Raw genomic sequence first — 17,933 nt, forward strand, 5'->3', positions numbered from 1 at the left:
TAGTTTCTTCACTCTTCCTGCTGGTGTCAAATTGTTCCCAGAAGACTTCATCCATTGGTTCCATTCGTCTCTCATGGCAGCTTTGAAGGATTTGTTAATGCTGACATCAAGTGGTTGGAGCTGGGATGTCCAGCCTCCAGGTATGACGGCAAGTTTTGTTTTTTGCTTTGCAGCAATCTTCTTTGTGTTTTTTGTTATTTGGGCCCTGAACTGATCAAGCATCATCATAAAAACACTTCATAGGGCAGGTTTGCGTAAGAGCCCACCTGGTCTCCTGCTCCAAACTTTCTCAAACCAGATCTTCATCCCATCCTGATCCATCCAACCCTTGTCACGAACGTGGACTCCTCAAGGAATGTCTTCTTTTGGCATTGTTTTGCATTTGAAAATCAGCATAGGAGGCAGCTTGGTTCCATCGGCACAACAAGCTAGAACAACTGTATAATGGCTCTTTTCATGTCCACTTGTCTTCACAGTTACAGTTTTCACCCCCTTCTTATCAACAGTTCTGTTACTTGGGACATCAAATTGAAGGGGGACTTCGTCCATATTTGCAATCTGTCCCAACTCAAACTGATGTGTCTTTCGACATTGAATGACAAAACGATGAAATTCAAGGAACTTCTGCTCATAGCTTTCAGGCATATTTTGGGCAAGTCTGGTGCATGTACGCATGCTTAGTCCATTCCGTTTCATGAACCTGAAGCACCAATCGTGTCTTCCTTTGAAATCAGTAACTTCTTTTTCATCAGAAATTCTTCTTGCCTCATGCTGAACCATCTTTGTGGATACAAGAATTCCAATTGCCCTTTGCTCTTCAATCCATATCTTCAATTCCCTCTCTAAATCAGGTGCCTCTGTAGCCAGGTGGGCAGGAGCAGCAGTGCGTAGCACACGTGTCTTGATTAGACCGGGGTTCGAGCCCATGAACCACCAAATATTGAGGGATGCGGAAAGGTCAGGGAATGACCACCACATATCCCTGGAGCAATATGGCCTTAGTTGCTAATGCTCCTAAAAACCCAATAACAACAACTCTAAATCAGGCCATTTTGCTGACTTGCCTCTCATGGCCTTCTTCTGCTGTGGCGTTTTCAGTAGGGTTTCTTCTTCCTGTAGCCAGTCTCGGATTGTTTTCTCAGTTGGAGGAGGACCAAACTTACGTTCAGCAGCACGATTTCTATTCACTTTTGCAAAGTGGATCACTTTTAATTTGAATTCAGCACTGTACGAAAATCTTTTCTGAGCCATTTCTGGGCAGAACGTGGCAAAACGTAACCTAATATACCGGTAACAAGTGCGAAACAATGAGCGCAAAGACAACAAGCACGAAAAAAGCAGAAAATGCAAGTAAAAAAATCTACAACCACTGTATAAGACACACCCAGTTTTTAGACCCCAAATTTTTTGAAAAAGGGTGCGTCTTATACATGGGGAAATATGGTAATTTAGAATCATCACTCAAAACTGTATCAATTTATATTTTGTGCAAAGGTTAATTATATTATCTTTTTTCAAACTGGGGGTTGTAATGTGAAATAAAAAGCTATCAGCAACATTTCAGAACAGTTTAGCGAAATTCATTCCTGTATAAAAATTAATCTTAAAACTTTAATGTTAAAGATATAAACAACATTAAATATTTATAATTCCAAGAAAAAAAATTTGGCTAATTTTATCAATTTCCCTGCAGTGAAATTTAGAAAAATTTATATGTGCAATAGACTGAAAATACCACAGTATGCCATATTATGCTATTTTCATGTGATACTAATTTAAATTTTTATTCAAAACTCCCAGAATTTATTCAGATGGAACTTTTAGCTATTGTGCAAAATACTTTTATCAACTAGTCATATTATACGTTCTTCTAGGAGAGCATTACAGTCCATTAGTATTTTATTTGTTGTCCAACAGAAAGTAATATGTAATTACAAGAAATTAATTAATATTTTAATCAGAAGTGTACATCATTAATTTGGTATTAATAAAAAATATTAATACCCTAAAATTTATAGATGGTTATTCTTTTTTTTTTTTTTTTTTTTTTTTTTTTATGAAAATGCCAACATGAGAGATATTAGAACCTATAGTACTTAGTACTGTGCTTGGGGTGGAGGTTGAGAAGATGAAAGAAGATAAAGCTGCCAGGTCTGTTTGGCGTAAAACTACTATTTTAGGATGTCGGTTTCATTTAGGTCAGGGCTAGACCTGATTCCAAAAATTTGGAATCAGATCTAGTTAAATGGTTATATTTATTTGGCATTCTTTTTTTGAATGCTGATGAGGTTAGAAGTTACTTTGATTTTATGTCTATAATGTGCAATGAAAAGAGATTTAGCTTGCTGATTACTCAGTTTCCAAAAACTGCTTATGCATGCAGCTTTTCATTAGGTGAAAACACCTTATTTCCTCCAATTATTCTAGTACATGAGCAACTATGAATCCCAGAAAAAAGCTGGAACTAGAAATGAATCTTTACAAATTATAAATAAGAAATACTGCAATAATTACAGAGTGTATATTTCTTTAATTTCATAAAGAAAGTTGGCCAATTTGGGCAGCTCTGCAGGCCGCAGCAAATTTAGCTGGTGTATAAGGGAAGACAACCTTTAAGATATTCCTCACATAGAAACAGGAAGAACAAATATATGCATGTAAGTACAACTTTTGCTGAAAGACAAAGCTTAGTGATAGGGCCATTGATGTCCTACATTAATTTCTACTACAAACAGCAAGCTGCAGCAGATGTTCTGTTTGTGGATTTCAACAGAGGTTCCAAAGTGGCTATTTCAACTAGAACTTTGCACTAAGAACTGCATAATCAAGGATTTCTCAGCAGTGTATCTATTTGGAAACTTCTAATCTTGTAAATAAATTGAAACACTACCTACAGGGAGTGCCTGCAATGCAGCTTTTGGACTGCTGTTCAATGGAAGAAAGTTGTCTGGTCTGATGAATCAAAATTTATGGCAATCCATGCAGTCATATGCTGAAACTTTGGAGAAAACCACATGGAAGTTTTCCACTGTGTTTTCACTATAGATCGAGTAGGTAGTAGCTTCATAATGATTTGGAGTGCCATTTGTTGGGGAGTCCAGTGTCCTGCATTACCTCTTCCTGATTGTATGACTTTCTAAATGTATTTGGACATCTTTCTAGCCCACAGGTGATGGTCTCTTCCAGGACAACAGTGCTACTAACTATCAAAACCAAAAAAAAAAAAAAAAATTCTTTGAATAGTTTTGAAGATCATGACAGTGAACTCCAACACATGTTGGAGTTCACTGTCATGATCCTAGCTCCTGCAATCTACTGGTGTCAATTCTTTTAAACATGTAGGACATCTCGTGAGAAGAATTTGGCATCTAGAAAACTTTCCTACTTCAGTCTTTTATTTACATGATGTATTGTTGAGGGAATAGTCCCAGATCCCTTTGGACGGCGTACCACCTGACCTGCTACTGAACTTTCCTTTTTTTTTTTCCTTTTTTTTATTTTTGCTGCTGTCCTTTTTTTTTTTTTTTTTTTTTTTTGTCTAGGCAGTGTGTATAGTAGGCACTATATTAATTTCATAAATATTGAAATCCTTTCATTCTCATTAACTTTACATCTTGAGGAGTGGAAGTTGAGGAAAAGAGTGACACCTCTCCAGGAACATTATGAAACAGATGTGTAGTACATAGGTACAGGTAGTTCCCGCTTTATGAGTTTTTTTTTTTTTTTTTTTCCAAGTATCACATATCAACAAAATCAAAAATATGAACATTAATGGCAAAAAATGAATGCTAAACATTCATAAATATTGCATTTCAAACCACACATGTAGCTATACAATACAGTGTACCCCACTTTACAATATTAATCCATTCCAGAGACACCATTGTATTGTGTAAATATCCTAATGTGAACCCAACAACACTTTTTTTTTTTTTTTTGGTAATTCATTCCATGACCTTGGACGTTGAAATTTTCACTATATAACTCTCTAAAAGGTAGTTTTTATAGTGTAAATTATATTAGTTACCAATTCAAATCATTAAAGTACACATCGTTATCATATGTTCTGTTATAAGAACCAATTTTGAATGGCTTTGTGATATTTTTCTAAAGCACATTTCTGGAGGTCACAACCATAAAACAAAAACAATTTGCACTTTCCGGTTTATTGGGCTTTTCTGTTAGTACAATCAAGTATAAACTCACTGTTATTGCATTTTCAAAAGTACCGGTAGCGGGAATTGTGTGGTTTTTTTTTACAGTATTATGGTGAAATGTGTTTTCCCTTTACTGAAATCTTCAATCGCATAAAAAACAAATAAATTTTCAGAATCTTCTCTTCGTTCCCTTTTTTTCAAGCTTCATAAACTTGTTACTCTGCGCAAATCATGTTAGTTGCAATTTGTGCGTTCCATTAAAAACTGCTTATGCATGCCATTGAAATTTAAAAAGAAAAGAGAAGATTTTCTTGGAAATAAATGCCTCTTGAAGCATTTCTGAAAAATATGACTCCTTGTGCAACAGACAGTGCTGAGCCAATAATGAGTGATCAAAGAGTGTGCATTTAGTTGATGATGATGATGGTGAAGAATAAACATTCTTTAACATTTGTAAGTCATAAATAATTTCTCTATTATTATAATTTGCTTTATTTTACAGGCTATGTTTTAATTTCTTTGGATAAATCAATCATTGTTTAAACATAAACTAATTAGCTAACTAATTTCATTGTTAATAACATAACCCCTATTTTTAACATTGTCTATGGGAAATAATTTCCCGCTTTACGAGTTTTCACTTTACAAGCGCGCACTAGGAACAAATTAACTCGTAAAGTCGGGAACTACCTGTATATGCTTAATTTTCTGTTAGTGGTAATAGTGATTTGCACTAACTGCGGTGGGGGCCTTGATGTTGACTATTTTGTGATTAGAATCATCATATTTAGCTAACATTTCTAGATCCTTTTGATACATGTAGCACTTTTTGATATAGTATCTTTTATTGTGAATCTTTGTATGCCCATTACTTATCTTATTTTATAGGTATTGCTTCAGTTAGTTGCATAATTCTGATCCTCATTTATGAAACCAGTATGTATTTTGTATGGGATCTAATTTTTAATGTATACATAAATCTTTAGGTCAACAATGAAGCAGCCATTTTGAGCAATGAGTATGGTACACTACGATATGTGGAATTTCTGCGGGGTTTAGGATCATTGGTGAAGTTGAAAGATGTAAATGTTAAATGTACTTATGTAGGTGGCTTAGATTTACAAGGGGAAGATGGTAAATTTGCTCTCATCTGGCAAGATGACGTCATGCAAGGTATGAATATGGCTTAAAATTAATTATTTTTCATATTTTCCATAGTGAAATCTTATAAAAACATTGATAATCTTGCTAAGATTCACCTTCTGTTTCTGGATTTACATATCCTTTAGAACTGAAACTATATCTGTTTTTAAAGAGCTCTGGTGGTGATGTAAAATGCTCTCATCTAAACTTATTGTTTTTGATTGATGTACTTATACATTTATTTGTTAATAATAATAATTTAGCCATTTATTTTTGGAGATTGTTTGAATAAAACAGCTGAAAAGTTAATGTTACATCAGTATGGAAAGATCCATTTCTTTTGGATAATTTTTTAATAACAGCCTAGAGAAAACAATGAAATGATTTTTAAACAGCCCTTCCAAGTAGATTGATCATTCTGCAGATTTACTAAAAATTTATTTACACTGGTTTCATTACAAAAATTTATAACAATAATATCTATCAAACCAAGTGAATTTAATTAAGTGAATATTGCTGGGTTACAAGCACTTTTCAGAAGTATTGGTTAAGTCAGTTGAAGAGTCTTTTGCAAAATAGGTTTGTCCAGGTGTGCCATCCTGATGATCCTAGAGAAGGCTACATCTTAGAATAGATATATGCCATTCATAAGGAGTTCAAGTGTTGACTACTGCACTACCAATACTGGAGCTGAAGAAGAATTTTAATTTTCTCTTCAAACTCCAATTTGTGCAGCAGTCTTGTGATTAATAATGTTTTCTGATTAAGCAACATTCTACATCAGTGATTATGTTAATTGTAATAACAACTGTATTTAAGGTAAGGCATTAGCAAGGGCACATGATGCAAGAAAGCAAGCTAATATAGCATCAGCCAAAAAAAAAAAAAAAAAACACACCCCCCTTCTCATTTCACTCATCCACCCACTCCAAATGTTTGTCTAGTTCTGTCTTGAATCTGTTTAAGCTATCAACTTCTACAACGACACATGGAAGTTTGTTCCAGCAATCAACCACCCACTGGCTAAAGGCAAACTTCTGCACATCTATCCTACAACTGTCTTTCCTCAATTTGAATTTATGCCCTCTCAGGTGATTATTCTGAGCAAGGGGAAGAATCTAATCAGCATTGAGCATGCTCAAACCATTCAAGGCTTTATACACCTCAATCAGATCACCTAACGGGTGCCTAGTCTCCAGACTGTAATTTGCAAAACTTAAGCCTTTCTTCATAAGAGCAACCATTTGTTCCATTCACTAAGCTTGTTGCCCTTCTCTGTACTCGTTCAAACAGCTGTACAACCTTCCTTCTTAAAATGAGGCCTCCAGACCTGTATACAGTACACAAGGTGTGGCCTGACCATTGCCTTATACAAGGGGATAATCACCTGCTTATTCCTGCTAGAAAAATTCCTGTACATTAACAAGGCATCATGAGTTACTCTTTCAGACCATCTGCACTGCTCAGAAAACTTCACATCTGCCTGAACAATTATCCCCAGGTCTTTTTCATTCTCTCCCACTGTCAATGTAGTACCACACAGTTGATACGTTACTCTGGGGTTACTGCTTCCCATATGCAGTACTTTACATTTGTCAATGTTAAACTTCAGTTGCCACCTCTCAGCCAATCTGCTCAACTTTTCTAGATCCTGTTGCAGCAGCGTACTGTCATTAGTCTCATTAACAACCCTGCCGACTTTCGTATCTTCTGCAAACTTGGATATTAAGCCTGAGATACCATCATCAGTATCATTAATAAATACAGAAAACAATAATGGACCCAATACTGAACCCTGAGGGACTCCACTAATAACATTAGTCCACAAAGAGCAGTGTCCATTGATTACCACTCTCTGTCTTCTCCCACTTAACCATCAATTTACCAATAGCAGCAATTTGCCTCCAGTGCCACACTGCTCCAATTTGTTCAGCAGTCTTCCATGTGCAACAGTATCAAAAGCCTTTCTAAGATCCAAATATATGATATCAAAATTATTCTTTGCATCCAATTCCTTTTTGACTACATCATAGTATCCAATCAAATTGGTCAGACGAGACTTCCCCCTTAACAAATCCATGCTGCGTATGAGCTATAACTGAAGTCTTGTCTAGATGATCCTGCAATGCTTCTTTAACCAGTGCCTCCATTAATTTCCCTGGAACAGAAGTTAAACTAACAGGTCTTTGATCCTCCTTTGTGGATTGTGGTCACATTTGCACATTTCCAGTCCATGGGTACCTCCCCTGAGTCCAAGGAAACTGTCATAATTATGGCTAAGGGTTTGTTTACTTCCTTTGCTGCCTCCTTTAATATAACTGGATAGATCCCATCCACCCCAGGTGCCTTTCTTATGTTTATCTTCAACAATTTCTCCTTCACTTTACTCTCAGTTATTACAAGATTATCTAGCTTACTGCTAGAGTTTAATACACCTCTGTCATTCCCCTCCCTGAATAACTCCTCATGTGTGAATGTAGATGCAAAATATTCATTTAGTTTGTTAGCTACCTGAGTAGGATCATCAACAGTTGAACCATCGATATCAAGTGGACCAATCTGATTCATCCCCTTCCTTCTACAGTTTACACAAGTAAAGAACTCTTTGTTGTTTTTCTTTGCACCCTTCGCCAAAGATTTCTCATCTGCCTTTGCCTACCTAACCTCCATTGTGACTTGCTTATAGACCAGCTTATATCTATCATAGGCTTCTGTCACCTGTTAATTTATGTGTATCCCATGCATTTTTCTTCTCTACCACATGTCTAATTAGTTCATCTGACATCCATTTAGGCCTAAATCTTGAACAATATTTCTTAGTTTGTATAAAAAGCCTAGCAGCTTCCAAGATTATTTCTTTGAATGCTTCCCATTTTGAATTTCGTGGTGGTAACATCATCAGTTGGTCCCACTGTATAGAATTTAAATACTGTCTCAGGCCACCGTAGTCACCTTTACAAAAGCAAAAACCCTTCCCTTTACCCCTGATGGTAGTTACCTCATTTAGTAAATCTCACTTCAGCAAACTGTGATCACTGCCACCTAGTGGTTCCTTTATCTGCAGATTGTTAATGCATGAAGAATCACTACTGATAATCAAATCAAGAGTATTACTCCCTCTGGTTGCCTCTCGAACATGCTGCTGTAGAAAACAATCATCCAATAAATACACAAAAGCCTTGCTAATGTGCAAGTGACCAACTCACAAATTCCAGTCAATCTCTGGGAAATTAAAATCCCAAATTATAAAACACTCTGATTTACTGGTCCACTCTATTTCTCTGCATAATTGCTCATTATACTCATCAGATTCATTAGGCCTATAAAGCATGCCTACTTTCATTTTTTGTTTCCCAGTGCTTATGTCACACCAAACAGACTGAACATTGCATTGGATGCACTTCCTTAGATTGTGCTTCTTAACTAACAGCATAATCCCTCCACCCTTCCTGTCATGTCTATCCTTTCTGTATACATTGTACTCCCCAAATTCCCATTCTACACTGCTTATGTCTGTGTGACACCATCTCTCTCTCTCTCTGATATCCCAACAATATCTGCCTTTGATGTCTTGACTAGCACTTCAAGCTCATCAAATTTATTAACTATACTCCTAGCATTGGTGTACACACACATACATGTACCTGTTTCTACTCTTAGTTACCCTAACACTGCCAATATATTTACTTGTTCCACTATGACTCCCAGCAGTCCTAGAAATCCCCATTGCCTTTCTTTCCAGGCTGCTCCTCAATTGCATTTTAATAGAACAGTGCAAGAATCACTTTCACCTCTGATAATGGACTAATAGATTAATAGATTAACATGGACTAATAGATTAACAGTAGCCAGTGGCTACTGTTAATCTATTAGTCCATGTATTCCCCCAAGCTAGCAGTTTTCCGACCCACCTAATTTTGCCTTGATAGCATCAGAAGATATTCTTGCACTCTTTCTATTTAAGTGTATCCCATCCCTGTAGAAGCAGTCTCTCCTGTTAACAAGCACAGACCAGGCTGAGAAAAATCTCTCCAATCTCTGCACAATCTCTCCAGGGCCAAGTTGATTGAGAAGGCTCTCATCACATACTCCCTCCTATTGTGTCTGGGCAGAATTGCAAACACTTTCAAAATCAACCTTAACTCACAGCTTTTTTTTAACATTGACCTGTACTTGTTAGGTAATTCCACTGGTCTCCTGCTCTCAATATTATTAGTGCCAATGTGTAGAACAATATCACCCTTTGTGCCCATAAAAGATGATATCTGCTCTACAACGTCATCAAACTTTCCCACTGGCAGACATACCCTGGTCCTGTTCCACCTATCCTTTTTGCACATGTTCCCTGTTTCCCTGACAATAGTCACTGACTACAACTAGTTCCTTTGGGACCAGTGCATTCTGCTTTGTGGGTTACCGTTGTGTTGCATGATGTTCAAGTGCAAACTCTGGCATTGATTTGGGCAGCTGAGAGCTTGATGGGCCTTCAATTTAAATCCTTCAAGGGCATCCACCCTATCCTTCAAGCTGTCATATAGGCCCATAACAATGCTGAGGTGGTGCCTGATTTCTTCACACTCCTTACATCGCATGCACACGAAGACTTTCCCCTTGTCCTTGTATATATTTTAGGTCATGGAGAATTTTTGACTTGTTTGAGAAAATGTGAATGCACATCTCAGAAACTTAATATGTGATGTAATGGCAGTGTCTCATGAATTCTGCTGCCATAACAGACGTGTGTGTGTGTGTGTGTGTGTGTGTGTGTGTGTGTGTGCGCGCATGGTGTTTTTTTTTTTTTTTTTTTCTTTTTCTCTGTGGGGGGTCTACAATTCACAATCACTTTCATTGAGATGGAGTTCTGTTCAATTTCTCTGTGTATTTTTAGGTAATCCTAAAAATTCTTGGAAATTCATTTATATTAGCATTAGTAGAGGAATATGATCCAAGAAAGCAAGCTTACGCAGCATCAGCCAAAAAACCTCCCATTTCACCCCTCCATTCATTCCAAATGCCTGTCCAGCTCAACCTTAAATTTATTTAGGCTATCATCTTCCACAAGGGATGGAAGTCTAAAGGCAAATTTCCACACATTAATTCTATAAGCGTCTTTCCTCAATTTGAATATATGCCCCTTCAGGTTCATAATCTGAGCAAGAGGAAGAATCCCATCAGCATTCAGCTTACTCAGCCCATTCAAAGCCTTATACACCTCAATCAGATCACCTCGCATGTGCCTACTCTCCAGGCACTGCAGTTTGCAGAACTTAAGCCTTTCTTGGTAAGATTACCTTTATACCTCTCACCAATCTTGTGGCCCTTCTTTTAACTCGTTCTAGCAACTCTACATCCTTCCTAAATTGAATCCTCCAGACCTGTACACTCAATGTGTGGCCTGACGATTGCCATATATGAAGGTATAATCACTTCCTTGTCTCTGCTTGCAAAGTTCTTATATATCATTGACAACACTCCATGACCTGTCCTGGCAGCCCATCTGCCCTGCTCATTGAACTTCATATCTGACTGTACAGTTACCCCCAGGGATTTTTCACTTTCCACTTCCCTGAGTGTAGTACCACAGTTGGTACTTTTCTCCTGGGTTATTGCTAGCCATATGCAGTACTTTGTATTTGTTGTTAAACTTCAGTTGCCACTTCTCAGCCCATTTTCCCCAACCTATGTAGATCCAGTTGAAGTAGCATACTGTCTTTACTGTCAACCTTTGTATCATCTGCAAACTTGGACATTAAGCCTGATATATCTTCATCAATATCATTGATAAATATACAAAACGACAATGGGCCCAGCACCAAACCCTGGGGAACTTCACTTATAACATTCATCCACGAAGAGCAGTGTCCATTGATTGCCACTCTCTGTCATCTCCCACTCAACCATCCCTTTATTCATTATAGCAACTTACCCTTAATGCCATACCGCTCCATTTGTACAGCAGTCTTCCATGTGCAACAGTATTAAAAACTTTCCTGAAATCCAAGTATATGATATCAAAATTATTTTTTGCATCCAGTTCCTTTCTGACCACATCATAGTATCCAATCAAATTGGTTGGACAAGACCTCCCTTTAACTTGTCTGGATGATCCTGCATTACTTCTTTAACCAGTGACTCCATTATTTTCCCCGGAACACAAGTTAAACTAACAGGTCTATTGTTTCTTGTGTCATCGTTTTAACCTCTGTGAATTGGCGATACATTTGCACACCTCCAGTCCATGGGGACCGCCCTTGATTCCAAGGAAGCATTCATAATTATGGCTAAGGGTTTGCTTATTTTTTTTGCTGCCTCCTTTAATATAATTGGATAGATCCCATCCACCCCAGGTGCCTTCCTTATGTTTAACTTCAATAATTTCTCCTCCACTTTGCTCTCAGTTATTACAAAATCACTTTGCTCTCTATTCACAAAATTACACACGAACACCAACCATTGCTGAAATAATTTTTAATTTACTTTAATACTATAAAATATACATAAAACTAATGAAAAAACAAAACTTTTCCTTTAAAGTAATATAAAAGTAAAAATATAATACATTTACAATAAATATAGAATAAATAAGAATTTATGAGAATAAAAGCTATAAAATAATGAAAATAAAACCACTAAAATACCGATAAAACAATGAGACTAAAACCGCTAAAATCCCGAAGCTTTCAGAGGCATCCACCTCCTTTCTCAACAGTAAGATTTTTATGGTACAACACATCCTTAAATAACAGCAGGCTCACGGCTCTCAGCATGTGGTTCCACGGGAGCATGGGCAGTATTCCCTTCATGCGCACTGGAACCGGAAATGGCTCGGGAGCATGCCAGGCGGAACCGATCATCCCGTCTGAGAATCACTGCCTCAAAGAGGGGATGAATACGAATTCCTGTCTCTGTTAATGGTATTATCAGAAGAACAAATCCACAAACTCTCGAGCCACTTGCGGTCCCAAAACCTATGTGCATGGTCGATGATGATGATGACAGCTTCGTCCGGGGAGATCTGATGATGCTTCTCCCAAAAATGTTCCGCTACAGCGGACTTCCCATAATCCGCAGATTTTATAGCATTCATGTGTTCCCCCAGACGATCTTTGAACCGCTGCCTCGTTTCACCAACATAACACTGTGGGACCACATGCTGAGAGCCGTGAGCCTGCTGTTATTTAAGGAGGTGGATGCCTCTGAAAGCTTCGGGATTTTAGCGGTTTTAGTCTCATTGTTTTATCGGTATTTTAGTGGTTTTATTTTCAATATTTTATCGCTTTTATTCTCATAAATTTTTATATATCTTATATATTCTATATTTATTGTAAATGGATTATATTTTTATTTTTATATTAATTTAAAGAAAAGTGTTGTTATTTCATTATGTATATTTTTTAGTATTAATATACATCTATGTATATTTTAAAGTATTAAAGTAAATTAAAAATTAGTTCAGCAACTCCGGGGGCTCACATCTGGTGAGTATAGGTTATTGTTATTTGTTATTTGGTTTTTTTTAGGAGCATTAGCAACTAAGGCCATATTGCTCCGGTGCGGTGGTCATTCCCTGACCTTTCCGCATCTCCGTATTTGGTGGTGACGGGCTCGAACCCCGGTCTAATCAAGAAGCGTGTGCTACGCACTGCTGCTCCTTCCCACCTGGCTACGGAGGCGGTGAGTATGGGCTTAGCAAACCCAGGGTCCTGAGCTGGATATCATCACTCTTCTCTTTCTTGGTGATGCCTTTCTACTTCTCTCTCTCTCTCTCTCTCTCTCTCACACACACACACACACAGGGGGGTAACGCGGGAATTTTTTTTTTTTTTTTTTTTTTGGCTGGTGCAGCATAAGCCTCAGGCTTCCTTGTACCATATGGCTAATAATAATAATAATAATAATAATAATAACTGTTGGTGTTCGTGTGCAATTTTGTGAATATGAATTTTCCCAACCTCAGAGTCCTATTCAAACACTTTGCTCCCTGTTAGAGTTTGAAAAACTTGTGGCATTCTCTCCTTGAATAACTCCTCTTGTGAATGTAGACGCAAAATACTCATTCAGTTTATCAGCTACTTGAGCATGATCATCAATAGTCAACCCGTCTATGTTAAGTGGTCCAATCTGATTCATCCCTTTCCTTCTAGTTCACATAAGCAAAGAATTCTTTGCTGTTTTTCTTTGCATCCTTTGACAAGGATTTCTCATAATCTGCCCCACCTACCTGACTTCCTTTGTGACTTGATTACAGAATATTTTATATGTGCCATAGTATTCTGTGTTGCCCGACAATTTATACGCATCCAATACATTTTTCTTCTTTGCCATGAGCCTCATTAATTCATCTGACATCCATTTAGGCCTAAACCTTAAACAGCATTTCTTAGTTGGTATGAAAAGCCTAGTAGCTTCCAAGATTAAGTCCCCGAAGGATTCTCATTTAGAATTCAACATTGGTAATATCATCAATTTATTCCACTGTATACAATTTAAAAACAGTTTCAGATCCCTGAAGAGAAAAACACTTGATCTGATTATCATCAGTGATTATTCATGCATTAAGAATATTTGTATATTGAGCAATTACAGCTCTGGTTCATACTATCAAATGCATTAAGAATTTACAGATAAAGGAACCACTGATAGCAGTGATCACAGTGTACTGACGTGGGATTTACTTAAAGATGTAACTATCACCAGGGTTAAAGGGAAGGGTTTTTGCTTTCTAAAGGCGATTACAGTTGTCTAGAGATTTTCTAGGTTCTATTCAGTGGGACCAACTGATGATGTAACCAATAGAAAATTCTAAATGGAAAGCATTCAAAGAAGTAATTTTGAAAGCTACTAGGCTTTTTGTTCCAACTAAGAAATACTGCTCTAGGTTTAGGCCCAAATGGATGTAAGATGAACCAGATGAACAGAATCAGACTCATGGCAGAGAAGAAAAATGCATAGGATGCACATAAATTGTCAGGCAACACAGAAGCCTATAGTAGATACAAGCTAGTCTGTAATCAACTCACAAAGTCACAAAGTTGTTGAGATTAGCCAAGTGAAGCAGATTACGAAAAATCTTTGGGAAAGGATGCAAAAAAAAAAACAACAAAGATTTCTTTACTTATATAAACTCTGTAAGGTCCTCTAAAAGATTGGTCCTCTTGATATGAATGGTTTGACTGTAGATGATCATTTTCAGATAGCTGCCAAACTGAATGAGTATTTTTCATCTACATTCACACATGAGTTATTCAAGGAGGAGAGGGCCAGATGTTTATCAAACTGTAACAGGGAGTTAAATGATTTTGTAATAACTGAGAGCAAAGTGGAGGAGAAATTGATGAAGTTAAACATAAGAAAGGCACCTGTGGAGGATGGAATCTATCCAGTTATATTTAAGGAGGCAGCAAAGGAAGTAAGCAAACCCTTAGCCATAATTATGAGAGCATCCTTGGACTCGGAGTTACTTGTTACTTGTTAATCTCGCGTTACTTGTTAATCTTTCACCATTTTCATACATTCTTATTAGTTTAATTTTCTAATCCAAATCAATCGCTTTCCTTTTCTTGGTAGATTTACTAGTATCGCTGTAACTTAGTCGGCACCATGATAACTGTCAGAATGAAATTTTCTGTAAAGAACTTCACAGGGTTAAGGCGAAATCTCACTATTATCACTCCGCACAAGCTCACATTTTGCTAAAGCACATTTCTGGAAGTCACTACCATAAAACAATAAAAACAAATTGCCCTTTCCGTGTTATTTGGGCTTTTCTCTTCGTGCATCTAATTATAAACGGGTAGTAAACTCGATCTTATTGCATTTGCGAAAATACCGATAGCTGGAATTCTGTGGGTTTTTATGTTATTATGGTGAAATGTGTGTCCCCTTCACTGAAATCTTCAATCATGTGAAAAAGAAAACCATAAATAAATTGTAAGAATCTTCTTTTCTTTCCTACTTTTTTGCGTGTTACTCCGTACCTCACTTGTGCAATTTGTGCATGCTGTGATCGTCGTTATTGATTGCTTATTGTTATTATTATTATTTATTTTTTTTTTATTTTTTTAATTTTACCATCCTAAAAAAAAAAAAAAAAAAGAATAGAGTGAAAAAAAATTTATGTAAATCCGTAGTTGCGCAAGTCGGGGACTTACTGTATCGAAAAATGTTCAGCAACCTACGTAAAAAATATGGCGATAGATAAAAAACAAAAAAATTTACCACGTACTACTCGCATGTTCAATACGATGCAATGTTTTGAACGTGCGATCATATTGAACGTGCGTTCAATACGATCGCACGTTCAATACGATGCAACATTGTAAAAAATCGTATTGAACTCGCATGTTCAATACGATTTTTTACAATGTTGCGTATGGTTTGGTTGCTAACGTTATAATGGTTCATTAAAGATTTAACAAATGCACCATTTTCAAACTTTTGAATAATTTCAAGTTTTTGTTTAACTGAAAGCACAGCTCTTTTGTGTTTACCCATCATTTTCGCGATTTCAAAACAAAAAAAATATATATATATATTTACTATAAAAAAATTTCAACATCCCTGACATAAATAACAAAACAAAATTTGTCTTTTTGTGGTGCAACAGAATAATTTCAAGACACACAACACAACAATCGACACGACGCACTAAAACAAACTAAAATTTTTTTTTTTTTTTTTTTTTTTTTTGAGTGGCAGGTGTGAAGACAGCGGGGTTGCAAGATAATGGGTACACTAATCTCCTAATGATGACTTATAATGCCGCTTCTTGTCACTTATTTCCGACTTGCAAAATATCTGTTTATAACTACTGTATTCTAGTCATTTCTTGAATTTTTGGTTTATTTTTTAATTTTGAGTCTTGAAGTGTCCCGGTAAATCGAGAATCTACTGTATTTGATTTCAGGTAATTCGCAAGTGGTATGCCAATATAATAATTATCTGCAACTAGAAGTCGTCCTTCATTTATTAGTCTGTCTAATACCTTTATAACCACACATCCAGGTTTATCGATACCTGGCAGGATTTGCGGGGTTTGACTGCTGTAAACATCAAAAGACCAAACGTAACCATCTTTTGTACACAACTTGTATACTTTCAATCCATATTTGATACTTTTTGAAGGGTTATATTGCCTGAATAGAAGCTGACCTCTGAATGGTATCATAGATTCGTCAATAACAACATCCCCGGGAAAGTATAAATTACGTAAATTTGTAATTACCAAATTAATCAAGGGTTGAATTTTATACAATCAATTAGAATGTTCTGCTGTGTTATCTGCAAAATGCTAGCATCTTAGTAGGCTAGTAAAACAATTGTAAGTCATTCCAATCCCCGGAGCAATATGGCCTTAGTTGCTAATGCTCCAAAAAACCAAATAACAACAACAACAAGTCATTCTAAAATTATGTAACAATGGATGATAGTACATAGGGTCTGTACTATCTTGGATATGAAACAATACCTGAGAATAGGATGAATCCCAAAAACTTTTTCATTTTAATTTCATTAGTATCTTTCCATTGTTGCATTCTTCCTTTCACTGTTTCTTGACTATTCATAACCTGATGAGCATATGAATTTGTCTGGTTCACTATAAGATTTATGACGTCTTCATTTATAAATTTATAATAAATGCAGGTTAGAGAAGCGTTACCATTTTCCATTATACTGTCAATATTTTGGATACCGGATGAACCTATGAAAGTTTTCTTCTTAGGTGGAGAAATGTTGTAAGTCCAATGACTTTTACTAACACTAGCAGAACCTTCTTCATGTTGCCCTGATGTACCTGCCATATCCGTCAATTGTGTCAATATTTGTTTCATTTCCACTGTCAATATCAGGCTCTGAAACTGTATCTAGTATGTAATCATCGTCACTATTGCTAGAAAATGGCTCATAGTCATTTTCCTCTAATATTCTTCGCAATTCCTTGTCACTAAGTCCATGACTATCCATTTTCACACTAGAAAATGACTAATAACTTGAGACCGTGGCCGAAACACTTCAATGTCAACAATATAACCTGAAAAATAATGAAATTGGCGAGTAGTTGTAAATGAATCATACATGATTCATTGACGTGGAGGGGTAAATTTGTATTCACAAGTCCGGGCATCACATATGATGCGTAGTAAAAAAAAAAAAAAAAACACTACATACAATATACAAATAGGTCACACAAATGTAATGTATGGGGACAGTGAACATGTTAAGAATGATTTTTAATTCAATACAAATTAGTAATAATTCAATACAATGAACAATTTATATCAAAATAGTAGAATATCACAATATGAAAAGATTGATATGTAGCTAACTGTATTTAGCATACATATGACTGCAGTGGACTACACGTACACTTTTGATACAGTTGAGCTCAATGCATGACTGTACACAAAGTGGCATGACTCTCTAAAATGCTGTTTTAGTTCACCTTCCACGTGGGCCGTATCTGGCCCGTAGGCTGCAGTTTGGACACCACTGCTATAGTCACACAACATTATAAATTGGAGTTGCATTTACAGAAAACTAGAAATGTATACAAATAAAGCCAGAAATGCTTCCAAAAGTGTCTAAAAAAATAATTGTATAATCATCAAAAAAAAAAAAAAAAAGTGGGAATAT

General features: G+C 36.4%; 1 protein-coding gene across 2 annotated transcripts in view; it reads left to right on the forward strand.

Annotated features, from left to right (window-relative positions):
• Window positions 1–17,933, forward strand: part of gig (TSC complex subunit tuberin) — a 613,633-nt gene that overhangs the window by 559,761 nt on the left and 35,939 nt on the right. For both annotated transcript variants that reach the window (XM_090372592.1, XM_090372593.1), the window contains exon 37: window positions 5,144–5,330. In XM_090372592.1, the coding sequence (XP_090228718.1) occupies window positions 5,144–5,330 (187 nt within the window). The remainder of the gene's footprint in view (window positions 1–5,143; window positions 5,331–17,933) is intronic.

The sequence above is a fragment of the Mastigoproctus giganteus genome, chromosome 4 (genome assembly GCF_048544385.1).
Source record: "Mastigoproctus giganteus isolate SK-2022 chromosome 4, ASM4854438v1, whole genome shotgun sequence".
NCBI classification, from domain to species: domain Eukaryota; kingdom Metazoa; phylum Arthropoda; class Arachnida; order Uropygi; family Thelyphonidae; genus Mastigoproctus; species Mastigoproctus giganteus.